This window comes from Equus przewalskii, chromosome X (genome assembly GCF_037783145.1).
Source record: "Equus przewalskii isolate Varuska chromosome X, EquPr2, whole genome shotgun sequence".
Classification (NCBI taxonomy): Eukaryota; Metazoa; Chordata; class Mammalia; order Perissodactyla; family Equidae; genus Equus; species Equus przewalskii.
This window is the reverse complement of record NC_091863.1, coordinates 124,117,969-124,138,285: the sequence shown is the minus strand read 5'-3', so window position 1 is coordinate 124,138,285 and position 20,317 is coordinate 124,117,969. Positions and strand designations below refer to the sequence as shown.

Sequence of the window (20,317 nt, the reverse complement as noted above, 5' to 3'; positions counted from 1 at the left end):
ATCTTATTTCAGTCTGTTATCTATTACAACCCACACAAAGAGGCTTAGATCGACCTGCTTAATCTTTGTTGTCATCACCAATAATCACAGGAAAAATAGATGGACAAAAGGCAACTCCACCCGACTGGAGAGGCATTCAGTGGCCACTCTCCCTGACATGCAACCCAAAGAGGCACAGGGCACTTCAGGTAGACTTTGCAGTCACCATTCCAATGGCCTGGGTGAGTCACACATCATCTGAATGCAATGTGGACCTTATACAGATTTTGATTCAAACCAACCAAAGGTAAAACACTTAAGCTACCGGATATTTGATAGAGAATTATTAATTTTTTGTTATGATAATAGGGTATTATATTCATGATTCCAAAAAAGAGTTCTTACCTTTTAGAGATACATAGTGAAATATGATAAAATGATACATTTGGTATTTGTTTCAAAATAAGCTATAATTTGATCATCATTGTGGGTGCGTAATGGATACATGGGGATCATTGTACTATTTTCTCTACTTTTGTATATGTTTAAAAGTTTCCATAGTAAAAAGTGAAAAAAAAATTAAGTTCTTGTACATAAATATGCAACAAAGAGGTTCATACCATTATGATTTGAGGATGATTGATACATACTGCAAGCAAAATAACTTATGCTGCCTTAAAATATTACCATAATGTAAGAAGGAGAAAAACGCACATGGATGAATTCTAAAAAGTTCCACACATCCACTGGTAGCTACAATTTCCAAATTCAATACATCATTCCCAAGATAAATTAAAAGGCAAACACTTTAAAAGGAAGGCCTTAAAAACACACATTTTGCAAGGGATCACCTGCAAATTTAAGAATTCCAAGTTTTCTGAAATCTCAGAACTCAAAGTCTCAAATAACTCTTTGGATCAGTCCCTTTTCCAGACACCTTTCTATGAGGTCATCATTCATATATTCAACAAATACTAAGTACCTATGAAGCGCTCGGCTCCATGGGTATAATGATGAAGACACAAGCCCTGCCCTCCAGAAGCAGATACTCTAGATGGGGTCGCAGATTTGGTAACAGGCCATTACAGCAAAATGTGCTAAGATTCTAAGCATGTGTGTGTGCATAAACTTTTATTTTAAAGAATAACTCTAAGAGTTGGGGTCATCATGAGACAACAGATTACATTTGATGATGGAAATAATTTATTTTACACGTGCGACTACTGCTACTGTTCTCAATTCTGAATGCCTGGAATGCTACCTCTTTAAAAGTCTGGTTCAAATGTTATCTATTTCATACTAACTGGATAAAGAAATAGTAGAACTGGCACAGAGGAGCTATGGTTACTCCTAATGCTTTGACAAGAGATAAAGAATACAAGCTTAAAACCTTTCCTATGAAGTAAAAATCCAAGAGCTTCTTCCCTCTCCCACCTAAAACCAGTTATTTTCCTATTAAAAAACCCTTTGGAAATAGCCAAGAAATGCATTATTCTATATGGTGGAAAACATCCCTGGATAATATCTTAATGCCTCTAAATGATTCACTAAGTGTGACCATCCAACAATGTTATCTATTGGTTGGCTTCCATAAAGACCCTCCTACCAAACACAATACCTTCAGCTCAGCATATATACTTTTTCATTCCATATTCAGCACAAGTGCATTCCATATTCAGATTTTTAATTACAGTGCTTATGCTTCCATTTTTGTCAGGATAATTATAGCAGATATAAACAGCTCTCTTTCCATAATCTAAAACCAACTAATAAAGAAAGTAGACACTAAGGTACAAAAATATTTCATGCTTAAAGGCAAATGTATTCAGTTCCTTTCCATGCAGCACATAATAAGGTATCTATCTATGTGCTTGTTATTTCTTTTCCAAATCAAGTTTGGGACAACCTTTGAGGATCCATTCATCCTCCATGGCAAGCCACCTTGCACCTTGTTCTGGTATCTTATGTAGTGGGGAAAGGAACATTCTTGCTGACCTATAGATTAGTCAAGTGGGGAGTGTGCTGGGAGAAGAGCTAATGTCTATTGTTTCTTCCAGTGCTGTCAAGCTCACAGTAGGGCCATATCAACTTGTACCAACAGATGCCTATAGAAGCCATTCAGATATGCCATAGCAGGGAGGAAGGCATGGGATAAGAGGACGAGGAGACTGATGTCCTAATGATGGAGTGAAGAGGCTGCTGGTTAGAAAAACCAGGAATAATGGAAGTGACGTTGTCCTCTTTAGGATGCCATGCCAAGGAGAAAGCCTCCGAAAAATCCACCAGTCACTATAACATTCTTCTTCACAAATGACACCACCTAAGAAAAACAGATAGCACAATGGGTTATTTTGCTAAGGATATCATTATTAGGAATCATCTGTGTTACCTACTCAATCTTAACAATGTCAATCCCCTTACCTGTTGAGTAGTTTGTACTTTACTCACAGCGCAATAGACGCCATGAATGGACTAATGTGAAAATGACCACTCACTGCTGTGGGGAGAATAAGACTACAGGGAGCCAAACAGGAAGCAGGACATAGCTCAGGAGGTGAGACGACAGGTCTTTGGATCAAGGTGATGGCAGGGATGCTTGTGCAGTGTTCAAATTCAAGAGATATTTTTGAACTGGGACTTTGTGACCAGATGACTGGCCATATGAGGGATGAGGAAGAGAAGTCAAGGGCAAATCCTTGGATTCTGTCTTTAGTAATGCTGTTTAGAAAAGTAAGAAATCTACCGGAGAGTAGTCCATGCAGGGACAGGAAAGGACAGAGGTTCACGGGGACAGTTATGCGGAAAGACTTTAAGATGCATTCAATAAACTTGTTAGAGAAGCCATTCTCCCTGGTTCCAATTTCACCCCTTCTGTTCGTTTCAGCACCTACTCTCTAATGGAGGCTGCTCACTCTGAGGTCTCTCCTCCAAATCTCTCTATCCATTCATCCTGTCCATCTGTCTATCTGCCCATCTAACCACTCATGCCCCTCTGAGACCTCCTCTCCAAGGAGATGCTATGAATTCCCATTCTTACACTTCACCACATCAGAAGATGATTAACAGGTGAGGTCTTTATTTTCTTAAATTCTCAAAGCTTTCCACCTCCTGTAAAAGTTCCTGCTCATCTGCAGCTCCGTCATCTCCATTTCAGAGAGAACTTTGGTAAATGAGTCAGACTCTCTCTTTCTCCCAAATACAACCACCACCTTAGAAAGTGTTCTTAGGGACAACACATCCAGTATCCTGACCTAATCATTTCTTGAACTCAAGTACAGTGACTTCATCTCCCAACCATTTAAGCCACTCACACCCTGATCTTCCTTTGACCTTTTCCACTCTACTACCTACCCCAGCCTCCTCAGACTCTCTAGCGTCCTCACTCCCACTCCTCCCCCTGACTCAGTTGGACCCCACATTTCCCTACTTGAGGCACTGTCTTTTGCCATCTGCCATCAGAAGGAATGAAAAAAATCATACAACTTCCTGATATAACTGCTTTCGTTCATTATCTTTACTTTCTTACTTCCTACTCATTCCTCAACTTGCTACAGTTGTCTTTCAACTCTACCAATCCACAAACTGTTCTCACTGAAGTCTCTCATGACTTCCTTGCTGCTAAATACTGAACTTATCATCTTCATTCCCTGCTTCCCAAATAAGACCATGGGCTCTGAGGTGTGGAACCAGCCACTATCCCTGGGGCCTATAACAATGCCAGGCTATGAACAGGAATACAAAAGTTTGTGGAATGAACCAACTCCAACTCTTTTGGTTAACAAGTTTCCTCTGAGTCAACAGTTGGTGCTAATCAAGGATTAACATTATACTTTTTATTATATATACTTCCTCTATCATTATATATATATATCTCCTGTATCATTAAAGAAGTTTTCAACAATCATGTATTACTTTTGTAAACATTTGAATAATAAAGTTTTGGCAAAATGAAAAAAGTGTAACTTTCATAACCTTGAGCTTGAGGAGAAGGGATGGAAGGAGAGAAGGAAAGGGGAGGGACTATCTGTGCTCCTGGGTCCCCACAGAGCCCACTTTCCATTCTGGATAAAGGACCAGCTTCAGCAAACCACTTGCCACCATACAGAGACTGTCACCATGTACCTGGAGATGTGGAGTTGTCTGTTCAGGATTTTTCTGGTCTGCTAAGTCATTTACCACTCATCTCTCTGATTTCCACCTTCCAACAATTTGCTGACATTTCTTTCTACTGGTATTCTTCTCCTATTCTCTTGGTCCTTGTGAGTTTAGCCTTTTTTTGTTGTTGTTATCGTCAGTCAGAAATATTTCAGAAGGAAGTGGAAATAAATGCATGTGTTTAACCTGACATTTTTAACCTAAGTTCACCTACTACCACCTATTCTCTTTGATTAAGTAACTTTTTCCTGTCACAGCTACTACAGTGTGAGTGCCTCAAGGACAAGGCCTATTTCAATTTACCTCTAAATCCCTCTTTTGCAGTCATTCTGTCCCTTTTCTCTGTGAATCCAGAACACCATTGCTCCAGGCTATGGAAGGTGTCAGGAACCTTCTTGATACCTTGATCCTGGTTCATTTCTCCCCAGTTCAGTGCACCTATTTCTGAGACATTTTACATATTTCTAAAGGTAATAAAGAAGTAGCAAAATACATCCTTTTAGAAAGACTTCTCCTGTCCCTCCAGTGCCAGCCAATGTAACCTAACCTGGTTTTAAGCATTAGATCAGGGGTTAGCAAAGTACAGCCCATGAGCCAAATCCAGCCAGTCACTGTTTTTAAATAAAGTTTCATTATAACACAGCCACACCCACTTGTCCACATATCATCTATGGCTATTTTCACACTACACAGTAGACTTCAGTGGTTGTGACAGAGACCACACGGCCTACAAAGCTGAAAATATTTTACGATCTGTCCCTTTACAAAAAAAGTTTGCCAACCCCTGGGCTAGACATTCCTGCTAGTTATGTGTAGAATAAGTCACGTATGGACATTTCAGGGATGTGTGTACATAGACACAAAATATGACTCAAAATTATCATATTGCCTACACAATCTATCTCCTTATTATCCTCCCCACTGGCTGTGCTGCCCCCATCCCTACAAGAATTAGTTCAAGGGATGACTGACCCACATATGTGCACGTATCCCTTTACACTCTCACTTACTGATAAAGGTCACCAAACACTTCAATTACCCAGCTTTAAAAAAATGCCTCTGAGGTGAAGATCTTCCATCCAAGGCTGACGTACTGGTGTCTACCCCATTTTTGTACACACAAAATCGTCTGTACCATTCACACACTGTACATGAACAAAACAAGTCTCACCTCCTCTGCTTTGCTTTTGACCTCTGTAGGTATCTGGTTGCTCTTACGGATCTTCAGCTGTTCCTTGGCTTTCTTCATGTCCTTCTCTACTCGCTGCCAGTCAACTTTGATGTACCCAGTATGGTTTGCAAGCTATAGTTTCAATGACAGCAAGAAGTAAAAAACACAGGATTGTTATTTCTTTTTGTCAGGATGAATCACTGAAGTACATTATCAAAAACCCTTCTAATTTTCCATTTTTGGAGACATTTGCCATGCAGTTCTTTGTATGACAACGACATTCACTCAACATCTGTTCAGCATCTACCCTATGTGCAAGGCCGTATGCCTGATGCTGGAAATCAACAGACTGGCCTTCAATGACTGCTAGTAATTCTTTTACTTTATTTATACTCTTACCCCTCTCTACAAAGTTTTAAGTTAGCTTAAAAAGATAAAAAGGTAAAATGAAAATTAGAATTGGAAATCAAGATGTAAGGTGAAGAAACAGACCTTACAGCCAACATAAGTCTGAGTTTCTTGACAAAGTGAACAGAGCAAGGCTGTCAGATAGTAATCACTGGTGCTCAGAGAGAAGTCTTCTAGCACATGGCCCCGCAGAGATTTCTCATGAGTGACTTCATACGAGGGGTACTGGGAGAAGCACACCCAAATATCCCCACAGAATATGCCTATTTCCCTTGGTAAAGACAGCAGGCACAACACAAAAACGCAGTGCAAACAATTTCATCAAGAATGTGTGAGCAGGATAAAACTGATTCAAGTATGTAGTTTTGTGCTAGATTAGTGTTATCCAAAGAATTGAGCCACTGATTACAGCCCATTAATCAATCCTCCATCAAGATCAGCTCTCCCCACCAAATTTTTGATAAGTCATATCCACCTGGATTTCTCAAAATACTTAAAACTGTAACTCTTCTCCTCTCTGTAGTCTCCTCCTGCATTATTGTCCTTCTTCTAGTCTCTATTTTAGTTAATGGCACCACCAACTAATCAGTCACCCAAATCAGGCTGGAGAAAATATTTGCTATATATATAATAAAACATTAATCAAGGAAATTCAAATTAAAGTTAATGAGCTACTATAATTTTTTATCAGACTGGAGAAAACCAAAAGACTGAAAATATCCAGTGTTGGGAAGCATGTGGGGAAAGAAACACTCTTATCCACTTTTACTGAGAACATTAACTGATAGTCTTTTAAGAGAAAGATTTGGCATTACCTACCAACACTGCCACTGCATGTGCCATTATGCCATCCAGAATGGCAGCTCTTATCATAGCAGCTTTACTTGTAACAGTCAATAACTAGAAATAACCCAAATGTCCATCTACACGTGAATGGATAAACAAACTGTGCCATGTTTACACAACAGGATATTACTCAGTTCTAAAAAGAACAAACTACTTATAGCAGCAACATAGTTGGATCTCAAAAATTATACGCTAAACAATGGTTCCAAATCCTTTACTCCACCATGACTTTCCCATAGGACAAGAGACATGCAACAGTTACTTGAGGGCTCGTGCCTTTCCCGTTTTCCCTCCAGTACTACCTGGCCTAGATTGAAGGCAGGACTCAAAAACATCTGACAAAATTCAACACACATTCATAATAAAAACTCCCAGAAAAAGAGAAATGGGGGGGGGGGGACTTCCTCAACTTGACAAAGAACATCTACAAAGGAACCTACAACTAACATTGTACTTATGGGTGGAAGACTGAATGCCTTCACCCAACGTTAAGAACAAGGCAAAGACGTCTACTGTTTCTACTCCTATTCAACATCATACTGGAAATGAAGTTGTACTGAACACAAGAAGGCAAGACAAGGATCGAAGAGGCATCCAGATCAGAAAGGAAGAAGTCAAACTGTTGCTATTCACAGACACGTTTGTCTACATAATGTCAAAGAATCCAACAACAAACAAACAAAAACTCCTACACTGAAAAAGTGAGTTTACCAAGGTTGCAGAATACAAGATCAACACATAAAATCAACTGTATATCTATATGCTAGCAATTGGAACAACTGGAAAGGGAAATAAATTATGATTTACAATAGCTGCAAAATAACTAAATACTAGGTATAAATCTAAACAAAAATCATACAGAATCTGTATGCTGAAAACTACGAACTGCTGCAGAAAGAACCCAAAGATGGCCCAAATAAATGGAGGGACAGGCTGTGTACATGGCAAATAAGCACATGAAAAGATGCTCCACATCATTAGTTGTATCATTCTCAGTCCAACTGGGAGACAGCCTTAGGGGTGAGAACAAGTGACCAAGGAAAGCCACAAGAGCGACTAAAGCTATAAGATATCTAGGAATAAAATCGAATCACAGATGTACAAGATCTATATGGAAGAAAATAATAAAAGTCTATGCATAGACATTAAAGACAAATAGAGAGAAAGCCCATGTTCACAGATAGATGACTCAGTATCATAAAAGATATTAATTCCCAAATTCATCTATATGGTTCCCACGCAATTCCAATCAAAATTTCAACAGAATTTTTCAAAGTAATTGACAAGCCTGTTTAAAATTTAGATGGACAAGCAAAAGCAGCCACAACACTCATGAAGAATATGTGAAGAAACTTGTCTTACCAACTATCAAGGCTTAGTGAAGGTAGGGAGTTGACCAGTGGAACAGAATAGGGAAACTAGAATCAGACCCACACATATATGGATTTTGATATATGATAGAGGCAACACTACAAATACTGGGAAAATGAAGACTTGTTCACTAAATATTGCTAGGACAATTATCAGTATAAAACAAACTAGATCCTTACATCAAACCTTAACCCCTGATCTCCCAACATCATGCCTACTTCCCACCCTCATCCCTCTGATGACAGACATGAGTGCACAGCAGACTCCCCATGTCCACCTCCCCTAGCAAGGAGGCATCCCTGCATTCCTTGAATATCTGACCCATTTTGAGGTTCTCTCCTGGAGGTACTTTCAATACCAATTACTTCTGCCAGTCAGGGCCCCAAAAAGAAACAGAGGGTATGCTCAGATTAAGACATTTCAACGTGATATTAAGATATTTACAAACTTTGGGGCATGCTGCAGGGGAAACCACAGGGATAGAGCAGGACTGTGGGTCTAGCAGCAACAGAGCTGTCACTGCACTTCCACCTGAAGGAGTGAGAGGAAGGAAAGATTACTGCAACCCAGAAGGAGACAGACAGGCATGAGGAGGGGGCCCTGCCTTGCAACGAGTCTGACCTGTCCAGTAACAGAGTCAGCCCCTGCCAAGCCCACAGGGAGGGAGCCAGGAAAGTAAATATTGAATTGGGGGTGGGAGAAGGCTGCTAGTAACCAGCAGAATGCTGCAAAAGTGATGCTGCATGAGTTTCAAGGCTAGGGCAGAAAAGGAGGTGCAACTTTCACGTGTCTCTGGAACACTTGTGCTTGGAGCCCTGAGGCACAGTAGTTTGAGATAGCTTAAACTAGCCCATGCAGAAGGACCATGTGGAGGAGCTCTGAGACTATTGAGAGCTAGGAAGGGGTTCGAGGAGCGGGGGAGGGGGCGAGAGACAGAGAGAGGCCCAGCCAGCCCAGACCTCTGCTCATCCAGCTCCAGCCACTCCCTGTCAAAAATCAGGCACAGGGGGCGGGGGGTGGGGCTAGGCTCCAAGCATCAGTAGTTTTTAAAACTCTCAAGTAATTCCAGTGTGGATTCAAGTTTGCAAACCAATGCTGCAGAGCATCCTAGCACCCAGAAAACTAGCACCTAGTGGTTCTGAAATAAACTTCAGGCCAAAGAGACAACATAGGACATCTGCCTGTACTGTCATCTAGCCCTCATTTCTCATCAACTGCTCTCGGATCAAAGCTGGCTATATTAGTGTATAAGAATAAATCGTATCACAGGGCACTTGCATTACACTTTGTATTTTTGAAATCATATTTGCTTAATATTTCAACGGGTCTAAGGGAGCTATGATAAAGAATATGTACTAATGTCCTCATGTTATAAATGACGACTAGTAATTGATGAAGTTTGACTCAAATGGTCACTAGTATTTCAAATAGTACAGGAAAACAAGAGCAAAGGCTATTCTAGTATAAAACGCCAAGACTATCTAGATTACAGCTCCTCACACCACATTCCTAATGGGCAAGTGGAATTTCCAAACTTCTAGGAATATTTCACATACAGACCTGAAGGAGAAAAAATCCACCTCCCACAGCTGTTGCAGCCAACTTTCCAACCTTCTGGAATATGAAACCTGTGCACCTACAAAAACAAAACCAGCATCAGACAAGTTGACATGCTGTCAGATACACACAAACATGCACTTCTAATAATGTTCAGATCCTACTTACCTTGGCATGATCCAGCTCCTTCCTACCCCATACATAAAGCCAGGCCCCAGGGGGAGCATGGCATAAGTATATAGCAGAGGCTCTGAACTCAGAAAGACCCTGAGTCAAATCTTGGCTTACTTATTAATTTTGTGGTCTTGAGCAAACCTCTTAAAACTCCCAGGTTGCATTTTTAAAAGATGACTCTGGCTATAGTGTGGAGAATGGATTAAAGGGTTCCAGAAAGGATCCACACAGAGACTCCAGTTGGGAGGCTGCAGTAGCAATCTGGAAGAACAACGCTGGTGGACTGAACTAAGGTTGTATGGGATAAATGTTAAGGAGGGAGCAGCCCTGAGAACTGTTTGTGAAGCAAATAAAACATGCCTGAGTTTGAGGACAGAGTGGTTGCAAGGGATAAGGAATAGGATTCTGCCCTCAACAAGTAGGTGGACAGGAGTGGCATTTGGAACAATATGAAAACAAGGAAGAAACAGATGAAAAAGCAGGGGAATATGTTGAATGAAATGTTCATCTGATATCTGACTGGCTAAATCTAGCGGCCAATTTAATCTAATTATCTGATTTCTTTATTTTTGTCTATCTCCCTTGCGCAACCTTGCTCCACAAGGGCAAGGATTTTGTTTTGTTCATTACTGTACACTAATATGCTAAAATTATTAACCATTGTTGAAAACGTCTTCCCTAAACTCCCATTCTTCTCCATCCACCTTCCCTTTTCTCTGCTCCCCTTTACAGCAAAACTACTTACGGGTTGTCTATACTTGCTGTATCTATCTGTCCCCGCTGCCCATTCTCTCAAACCCACTCCAAGCAGGCTTTTGTCCCGTGACTTCAAGGAAACCATTCTTATGAAGGTTACCAGTGATCTCAACCTTACCAGATCCTAATGTCCACTCGTCAGCCTTTATCTCATGTGACCTACCAGCAGCTTTGACATAGTCGATTATTCTTCTTGAAATAACTTATTGCTCTGAAATACCATTCTCTCTTGGTTTTCCTCATTCCTCACTGGCTGTTCCTCTCAGACTCTTTTGTTGATTCCTCGTCTTCCTGATCTCTAAATGTTGAATTGCTCCAAGGCTCAGTCCTAGGACCTCTTTTCTCTATGTGTATTAACTTCCTAGATGTTCCCATCTAGTTCCATGGCTTTAAATGGCATCTTCTCTGATACACACTATGACATGGATGAACATCAAAAAGCATTATGCTGGGCTTATGATGAGATTTAGGAATTAGTGATTAAGAGTCTTTATCATTAATTTACAATTATAACAAAAACATGGGAGAAATAAGAGCTAAGTAATGATCCGGTTCGCTTTTATCACTGATTAAACAATCTTAGTTGAAAAATGTCAGTTAATGGCTTCATGTAAGGGAATTAGGGCCAGTGGAAGCCAGATGCACAAGGTCACATATTGTATGATTCTATTTATATGAAATGTCCAGAATAGGCAAATCCAGAGAAACAGAAAGTAGACTGGTGGTTGCCAGGGGAAGGGGAGAAAGGGCAGTAACTGCTCAATGGATATGGGGTTTTATTTCTGGGCAATGAAAATTTTCTGGAACTAGATAGAGGTGATGGTTGCACAACCCTGTGAATGTACTAAATGCGGGTGAATCGTACACTTTAAAATCTTAGTTTTATGTTATATGAATTTCACCTTAATAAAAAAATTATATATATACACACATACATAATATACATATTTATACTATACATACATACATATATACACATATATATTTGATCCAAAAGAAAACAAAGGACATGTGCCTCTTCCCTTGACTGATTTTAATCTGTATCCTTTTGCTGTAAAAAATCATAACCATGAGTATACCAGTTCTCAGTGAGTTCTGTGAATCCTCCTAGGGAATTATCAAACATGAGGGTGGTCTTGGGGACCCCCAAACTCTGCAAACTACTAAGTGACTTTGACAAGATTGCAGTATACAAGATCAATATACAAAAGTCAATTGCATTTCTATATATAAACAATGAACAATGAGAAATTGAAATTGAAAAAGTAATAGCATTTACAATACCATCAAAAATATGAAATACTTAGGGATAAATCTGATAAAAGATGTGCAACAGGGGCCAGCCCCGTGGCCGAGTGGTTAAGTTCGCATGCTCCGCTTCAGTGGCCCAGGGTTTCGCCGGTTCGGATCCTGGGCGCGGACATGGCACTGCTCATCAGGCCACGTTGAGGTGGCATCCCACATGCCACAACCAGAAGGACCTGCAACTAAGATATACAACTGTGTATGGGGGGGATTTGGGGAGATAAAGCAGAAAAAAAAAAAGATGTGCAAGACTTACAAATCATTGCTGAAGGAAATTAAAAGAAACCTAAACAAATGGAGAGAGAAACCATATTTAAGGATCAATATACTCCCAGTCAAAATCCCCTCAGGCTTTTTGTAGAAATTGGCAACAAGCTGATTCTAAAATTCATATGAAAATGCTAAGTACCTAGAAGAGTCAAATCAAATTTGAAAAAGAACAAAGTTGTAAGATTTATACTACCTGATTTCATAACTTATTATAAAGTTAATCAAAACAGTGTGATATTGGCACCAAGATGTACAAATCAATTTAACAAAGAGTTCGGAAACAGACATATAGTCAATTGATTTTTGACACAGGTGCAAAGGCAACTGAGTGTGGAGAATTATAGTCTTTTCAACAAATCATGTGGGCACAATTAGATATCCATATGCAAAAAAAGAACTTGGATTCCTACCTTACAACATACACAAACAGTAAATCAAAATGGATCATGGACCTAAATGAAAAATCTAATCCCATATATAGTCTAGAAGAAAACACAGAGGAAATCTTGGTGATCATGGGTTACGCAAATGTTCTCAGATACGACACCAAAAGTTAGAGCTATAAAAGAAAAAGATGATAAATTACATTTCAAGATTAAGAACTTCTGCTCTTTGAAAGACACTGTTAAGATCATAAAAAGCTATAAAGTAGAATATATTTCCAAGTCACATATCTGATATAAGACTTGTATCCAGAATATATAAAAAACTCTTACAACTCAGTAATGAGAGAAAACCAACATCCCAATAAAAATACAGAAAAGATTTGAACAGATACTTCACCAAAGATATATGGATGGCAAAAATAAGCCCATGAAAAGATGCTCATCCTCATTAGTCATTAGGATAATGCAAATTAAAACCACAATGAGATATCACTTCACATCCACTAGGATGGCTGCAATCAAAAAGACATTATGCCAAGTGTTAGTGAGGATGTGGAGAAACTGGAACCCTCATACACTGCTGGTGGAGATGTAAGTATGGTACAGCACTTTAGACTGTTTGGGAGGTTCTTAAATAGTTAAAACATTTACCTACTATTTGACCCAGCCATACTATTCCTAGGTATTTACACAAAAGAAATGACAGCATATGTTCATACAAAGGCTTGTGCACAAATGTTCATAAGAGTTTTAGCCTAAAAGTGGAAATAAACCAATATCCCTCAAAGGCGAATGGATAAACAAACTGGTTCATCCATGCAATGGAACACTACCCAGCAATAAAAAGGAAGAAACTACTTATACACACAGCACAGATGAACCTCAAAATCAGTATGCTAAGTGAAAGAAGTCAGAATAAAAGAATACATACTGTATAATTCCATTTATATATAATTCTAGAAGACACAAAGTAATCTATAGTGATAGAAAGCAGATCAGTGGTTGGTTGGGGGCATGAAAGGGAGGGTGGGATCATAAAGAGGTATAAAGAAACTTTTAGAGTAACGGATATGTTCGTTATCTTATTGTGGTGATGGTTTATGGGTGTGTACATGTCAAAACTTATCAAACTGCTTAAATAGGTGCAGCTGATGATATGCCAATTTATTTATTAAATTGTTAACAAAATAAGAAATAAAGAAAATAGCTAAGAAGTTCCTGTAGTTCCAGGTAAACTACAGTATATTATTTAGTGACAGAATTGACGTTAAAGCTACAAAGAAAGGAAGGAAATAACGCATAACAGTCAGGACAACATTTATCTCTACAGGTTTTTGGGGTACCAGCCACATTTTTTTAACCTGAGTGGTTGTTACGTAGGTGTTCACTCTATATGTATTCATTAAAATGTACATGTATTATATGCACAAAAAAAATCAAAGAAATGATAGAAGAAATTATTAAAAATGAGAAGATTTGAGTCTTCCTATTAAAATTCTCAAGCAGGATAAATTAAAAAGAATCCCCACACAACATTATGATTGTGGAATTTCAGAAAACACAGAGAAGATATTTAAGCTTCCCCTGGGAGAAACAAGTCACATTCAAAGGCATGAGAATTAGACTGGCAATATAATGGAGCAATACCTTAAAAGTTCTTTGCAGCCTAGAATTCATAGCCAAACTATGAATCAGCTTTGGGGGAAGAATGAAGACATTTTCAGAAATGGTAGCCCTTAGAAGACACTGACTATGTACTACAGTAAAACTAAAGAGGAAACCAAGAAAGAGGAGGTTGTAAAATTCAGAAACCCAAGAGAATAATGAAGGACGAGGAAGGGTGTCTTCTTCTTAACTCTTTTCTGTACTGTCCAATAATTCTATAATGAATAAGCATGATTTCAGAATTAGAAAATAAATTAACTTTCTCAGCACAAGGAAAATTCTTTTTCTTTTCTTTCTATTGTATCTATATGAGATGATGGATGTTAACTAAACCTATTGTGGTAATCATTTCACAACATATGTAAATGAAACCATCATGCTATATACCTTAAACTTACACAGTAATGTATGTCAGCTATTTCTCAATAAAACTGGAAAAAAATGAGGATAGATGATAACAATACCAATTTCAGAGTGGCTGTGACAAGGAAATGAGACCTCTATATAAATACTTAAAATAGTACCTGGCATATAGTAAACACTATGTGTAACCATTAAACAACACTTTAACATGACGTTTAGATGAATGCTATACATTGAGTGATCAATTTCACAAAAGTCAATGTGTTTTTACTGGTTAAAGGAGATGGTTCCGGGGCCGGCCCCACAGCCGAGTGGTTAAGTTCCCGCGCTCCGCTTCGGCGGCCCGGGGTTTCCCCAGTTCAGATCCTGGGCACCGACATGGCACTGCTCATCAGGCCACGCTGAGGCAGTGTCCCACATGCCACAACTAGAAGGACCCACAACTAAAATATGCAACTATGTACTGGGGGGCTTTGGGGAGAAGAAGAAGGAAAAAAAAGGAGATGGTTCTTATAACCACAATACTAAATCACGCAAAAAAAGACACTGGACATCTTTCACATCACTTACCATCCAGTGACGCCTCCAATTAACAGCTGGGTTGCCACACTATACTTTTCGGCTGAAGGCCCAGATTCCTGCCCGAACAGCTTGCGCCACCACGGCTGCTTTTTAGCAAATTCTGCAAGATCCAGTGAATCAAAATTTCCCTCAAAGTTTCCTACAAGAATTAAGATACTGAATAAAAACACAGTTACTTTTACAATAAATCGCTACAATTCCTAATTAAATTAAGAGATATTTAAGGAATTTTAGAATAGAGATAGTTGTAATAACCTCCAAATATTATTCTATTTTAAATAGTAAATTAACTCTGAAATTCTGACTAGCAATTTTTAAAAATCAACTAAAATCAACAAATAATATGTCTTAGAGAAAGAAAACCTAGACAATTTAGAATTAGAACTCTAGTTTTTCCTCTCAAATTCAAAAACAAGCAAAAGGACCTAGGAAAAACTTCTAGTAATACTTAACAATGCATCCTAAATGAAATGGATTTTCTTTATTTGCCCTTCCTTTTTAGGAGAAACAATACTATTCAGTAATCCACAAATTCAGAAATTCTCAGTACTATGCGGATCTCCAGTGATAATAAAGGTAAAAGATAATGTTTAATTGAGCTCTTACTATTTACTAGGCAATGTGCTAAGCAATAAACATGTATATTTAATTAAATCCACAGAAAAAAGTAGGTGCAAAACAAGGTACTATTTATTAACCCCATTTTATAATTAAGAAATGGAAGCTCAGAGGTTAAATGATTTGCCTAAGAAGGGAAAAAGAGTTAACAAAATGTAGAATCCCCTTCTGTGGGAAGATAATGGAGGGATAAATTTAATGAAAGATGCAAAAGATTTCTACACTGTAAACGACAAAGCAGTGCAGAGAGAAACTGAAGATGACTTAAATTAATAGAGACATATACTATATGTTTTGCAAGACTCAATATTTGTAAGATGTTCATTCACTCCATAGTGATCTATAGGTTCACTGCAATCCCAATGAAAAAGTAGGTTTTTATCTAGAAATTGATGAGCTGGTTCTAAAATTTATATGGAGGTGTGAAGGACCTAGAGTAGTGTTCCAGTTACTATGGCTATATAACAAATTACCCCAAACTTCATAGAGGAAAACAATCATTATGGTCTCAGATTCTGTGGATCAGAAATTCAGACAGGATACAGCATTACAGCTCATCTCTGCTCCATGATGTCTGAGGCTTCAGCTGGAAGAATTACTGGCAGGGGCCTGGAATCATCTACTACATTCACACACACAGGGTGCCTCTCTATGTGGGTTAGTTTGGGCTTCCTTATAGCATGGTGGCTAGGTTCACAGGCGCCTGTCCCAAGGGAGGGAGGGTGTTAGGGATCTTGAGGGCTAGGCAGAAGCTATATTACCATTTAAGACCGAACCTCAGAAGCTCAGTAACCTCAGTTACTTTCACCGAATTCTATTGGAGCAGTCACAAACTTCCACTCAGATTCAAGAGGGAATATAGGCCCCATCACTCAGTGGGAGGAGTGTCAAAGTCACAATGAAAAAAGAGTATGTGGAATGGGAGATACTGCTGCAATCATTTAGGAAGTACAATGTACGACAAGTGGCCAAAACAATTTTGGGAAAAAAAGAACAAAGTTCAAGGAATTTCAAGACTTACAGAGCTACAGTACAATATAGCTACCAAATGTCAAGATTTATAAAGCTACTATATTTGATACAGTGTAAAACTGACCTAAGGATATACAAATAAATCAGTGGAAGAAAATACAGAGTCCAGAAGTAGATCTACACATATAGTTATTTGATTTTTCAATAACATGGCACCAAGGTAATTTAATGGGGAAATCGGTGTTTTCAGTAATTGTGTTAGAACTATTAGGTATCTGTATGAAAAAAAAAAAGAATCTCAATCCCTACCTTACACCATACGCAAACTATAATTCAAGATGGATCATAGGTCCCAATTTAGCAGAACCAAAATATGGATGTTTGAAGAACTGAGCCTTATATGGCCTCACAAGTAGTTAAACGAAAAAAAACTTTCTAATGTAACAACAAAATATTACTGCTATGTTGAAGAAGAAACTTTCTCCCTGGGGTAAAGAATATCACTGAAAACAAGAATGAGTTTTGGGTTTTGTTTTTTTGTAATTTTACCAAGCCCCTTACCTCAATAGGGGGCTCCAGTGAAAAGGGGGGTCAAATCAGAGACGTTTAGTTTACCCAACTTCATTCAGTCATTCGACAAACATTGCCAAGCACTATGCAGACAAAAGTAAGTCACTAGCCTTGCCAGGAAATCAGTGATCACAGTATTATGTGATCATCACTATGATAAGGATTGAAATTCATTATGTAAACCTCAAAATTTCTCACAACAATTTCATAGTTGCAAGTGTCTGATCAACCTATACAGTTTAAGTGAATGAGGGCAGTCCGCTCTGCAGGAAAATAATGACATTGTGCATTCCAACCCCTTAGAGTCACTCAAATTTAGTGGTGTGCTCGTAAAGGTGTAACAACCGGCTTGGGGAGGGGAAAGGAGGTGCTGACTTGCAGTGTATACCAATTTCCACGGTGTATTCACTCACCGAGAGCGTGACATCACTGAACGCAGAGTTGGGAAGAGATGCACAGTAGTGCACCACACTATGTTCTTTCCACTACACAGACACAACAGATGTAAATAACCTCAAGAGCACAGATAACAGTAAAACATGGCAAATAACAAGAAAGTGATGTTTGGAGTAGTTTCACTGCCTTTGCTTCTAATACAATTTATGTAATTTTAAGTTTATATGATTAAGTTTTTGATTATGGCTCTGTTTAGCCATCGGATCTTGTGAGCCAATACTGAAATGAATATAACCTGAAGCATTCAAAGAAGTAGGGTAAGAAGCATGACTTAAAGATGCGCTCCACTGCGTATATTACAGGAAATCTTCCTTTGACTACGCAGCCTCAATAAAAGACAATTTCAAAGTACCAGCCCATGTGTACTACTCTTTCAAAACCATCAATAACGCAGAGGGAGGCGCCTTGCATTAAAAAACACTCTTGACAGATGTCTGAGATGAACGTCCTTAGGGACAAAAGATCCGCCCTCGTCTCAAGGTGCCAGAGCGCTTCCGAGAACAGGGACGGAACGTCTCCGGGCTTAGGCTGTGGGGGGCGGCGCCGGAAGGCCAAGCGAGCTTGACAGGAGACAACACCCCGGGGCAGTTCGGCCCCAGTCTGGCGCCTGACCTTGGCCGGAGCCTGGGAGCTGCCGGGTCAGGGGTGAGCCCTGGGCGCCCTTTCCGCCCACAGGCCGCTTGGGCTCCCTGGGGAGCTCTGCCGGGACGAGCAGGCGCGGAGCCCGTCCCCTTCCGGAGCCCAGGAAGGCGGCTCCCCGCGGCGCGGTTACCTTGAGCGGACGCGGCCATTTCGGCGAGCTCGTCTCGCGATGACAGCCGCAGGGGCTCAGCGCGATAGGACGCGGAGTGGCGCGCCGTCGTCGCCGCAAGCTGGCTTCCGGCACGTGGGGCAGATGTTTCCATTCCTACAGCGACAGCGGAAGAGGGCAGGCTGGGCGCGGGGCGGTCACTTCCCACCCCGCACGCAGAGCTGCGTCACAAGGCTCAGCGGGCGGTGTCACAAGCCCCGCGGCCCCGCCCAGCAGACAGGCCGAGACGCGCGTGCTCAGAAAGCCGGCCGGGTCAGCAAGATGCTGGACCTGTTGCTCAGCTAAAAGGAAGTTCCTAGGAGGCGACTGCGACGTGGCCCTTCTCTAGTAGACTCTTTTCCCCATTACTTTACTAAAAATAAAGAAAGCAGGCTTGTCGTATTTGTTCATGTAAGCATTGAGCAAATATTTATTACTGCCTACTGTGTCCCCGACGCTGTTCTAGTGGAGAAAGACACATTTAAACAAACATTACAACCACAATAACTAAGAGAAGCACTCGGAAAGAAAAGAGCTTCCTTGCCTGCAATGCCTACAAAGCCCTTTAACCATGTGCCAGGGCACATCTCCCCACCCAACCCTAGGCTATTCCTCTTGCTGTCACCACATACCAGTTAATGGCAACTTCACTGTTCCAAAAACCTCGGTGTTATTCCAAACTCCTCTCTTTCAAAGCCCTCAAGTCCAATTCATCAGCATCCCCCATAAATGCTACCTTCACATAAATCCAGCAATTTCTCACCCCTCCAGTGCTACCATCCTAGCGCAAGTCACAATTACTTCTCAGCCCCAGTTAACAGGTCGACCTGCCCCTATTCTTGTCTCCCAAGTCTATTCTCTCCACTGCGACCAGGAAGATCACACCCCTCCTCTATTCAGAACCCTACCGTGGCTCCTTATTGCCCTCAGTGTGGAAGCCAAAGTCCCTTTGCTGAAATGTAACCTCAGTGAGACTTTCCGTGACCATCCTTATTTAAAATTGCGACCTGGTACACCCCTCCTTCCCCTTCCCCTGCTTATTTTTCTTTTGTGCACGGCACTTATTTTCCCTTCTAACATTCTGTATAAGGTACACAAGTATTTTAAGTATTGCTTATTATCTCTCGTTTGTTTATGTTTTTCACCGCTGTGCACCCAGCACCTAGGACAGTGTCTGGCTAGGACAAATGAGTAGTTGTGTGGCCTTACGCAAACCATTTAACCTCTCTGCACCTCAGATGCTTCCTCTGTACTCACTTTGAAGTCTCATCCTGAGGGTTAAATCAGATAATGTGTAAAGCATCTGGCAGAGAATTTATCACCCTGTATTGTAACTGTCTACCTTTCTGTTTCTCCCATTGGCCTAAGACTCCCAGAAGGCAGGAACTGGATGTTATTCATCTCTGAGGCAAGGAAGTATAGCATAGGGGTTAGGAGCATAACTTCTGGATCCAGATTACACGGATTTAAATGCTACAACTTAAAAACTGTGTGACCATGCCAAGGTTCCTAACCTCTCTGTGCTTCAGTTTCATCACCTGTAAAATGAAGACAACAATAGCAGCTGCATTAGAAAGCACTTATTTCCTGGCATATAGTACATGCCAACTATTATCTCTGCACCTGGTGCCTGGCAGAGAGAAGACCTCAGCAAATGTTTGTTTACCAAAGGGGCTTTTTCCTCCTTGTTTCCAACCTGGACAACACCTCACCAATTGCTCCCCAACACATTCTTATCTGTATGGAAAAGGACTCTCAATAATAACATTTCATACATCAACCCTAGTCAAATTTCTTCTTATTAGCTCCTATATTTTGAGGCCCTTGGGGAAACCCTTACTCCCCCTAAAATACGTTTATCTAAATAGAGTCTCTGCTTGAGCTCACCATGGCTACATTTTGATGTAGAGAGATATATCCCAT

The 20,317-nt window shown here is 40.1% G+C and overlaps 1 protein-coding gene across 1 annotated transcript; it reads right to left on the bottom strand.

Moving 5' to 3' along the window:
* Positions 1 to 1,093: 1,093 nt before the first annotated feature.
* Positions 1,094 to 18,694, bottom strand: FUNDC2 (FUN14 domain containing 2). Its single transcript, XM_008507731.2, has 5 exons — positions 18,377 to 18,694; positions 14,977 to 15,127; positions 9,491 to 9,566; positions 5,306 to 5,437; positions 1,094 to 2,299 (listed from the first exon to the last, which is right to left on the bottom strand). Exons 1-5 carry the CDS (start codon positions 18,507 to 18,509, stop codon positions 2,222 to 2,224), a joined length of 570 nt encoding a protein of 189 aa, XP_008505953.1. The 5' UTR covers positions 18,510 to 18,694; the 3' UTR covers positions 1,094 to 2,221.
* Between the last annotated feature and the right edge of the window lie 1,623 nt (positions 18,695 to 20,317).

What these genes read in the sequence shown, in the direction of transcription:
- FUNDC2 (XM_008507731.2), bottom strand. Translation starts at nt 18,509, where the DNA reads ATGGAAACATCTGCCCCACGTGCCGGAAGCCAGCTTGCGGCGACGACG. An exon ending in AATGGCCGCGTCCGCTCAAG is followed by an intron (nt 15,128 to 18,376) that starts GTAACCGCGCCG and finishes TAATTCTTGTAG; the next exon opens with GAAACTTTGAGGGAAATTTT. An exon ending in ATTGGAGGCGTCACTGGATG is followed by an intron (nt 9,567 to 14,976) that starts GTAAGTGATGTG and finishes TTGTTTTTGTAG; the next exon opens with GTGCACAGGTTTCATATTCC.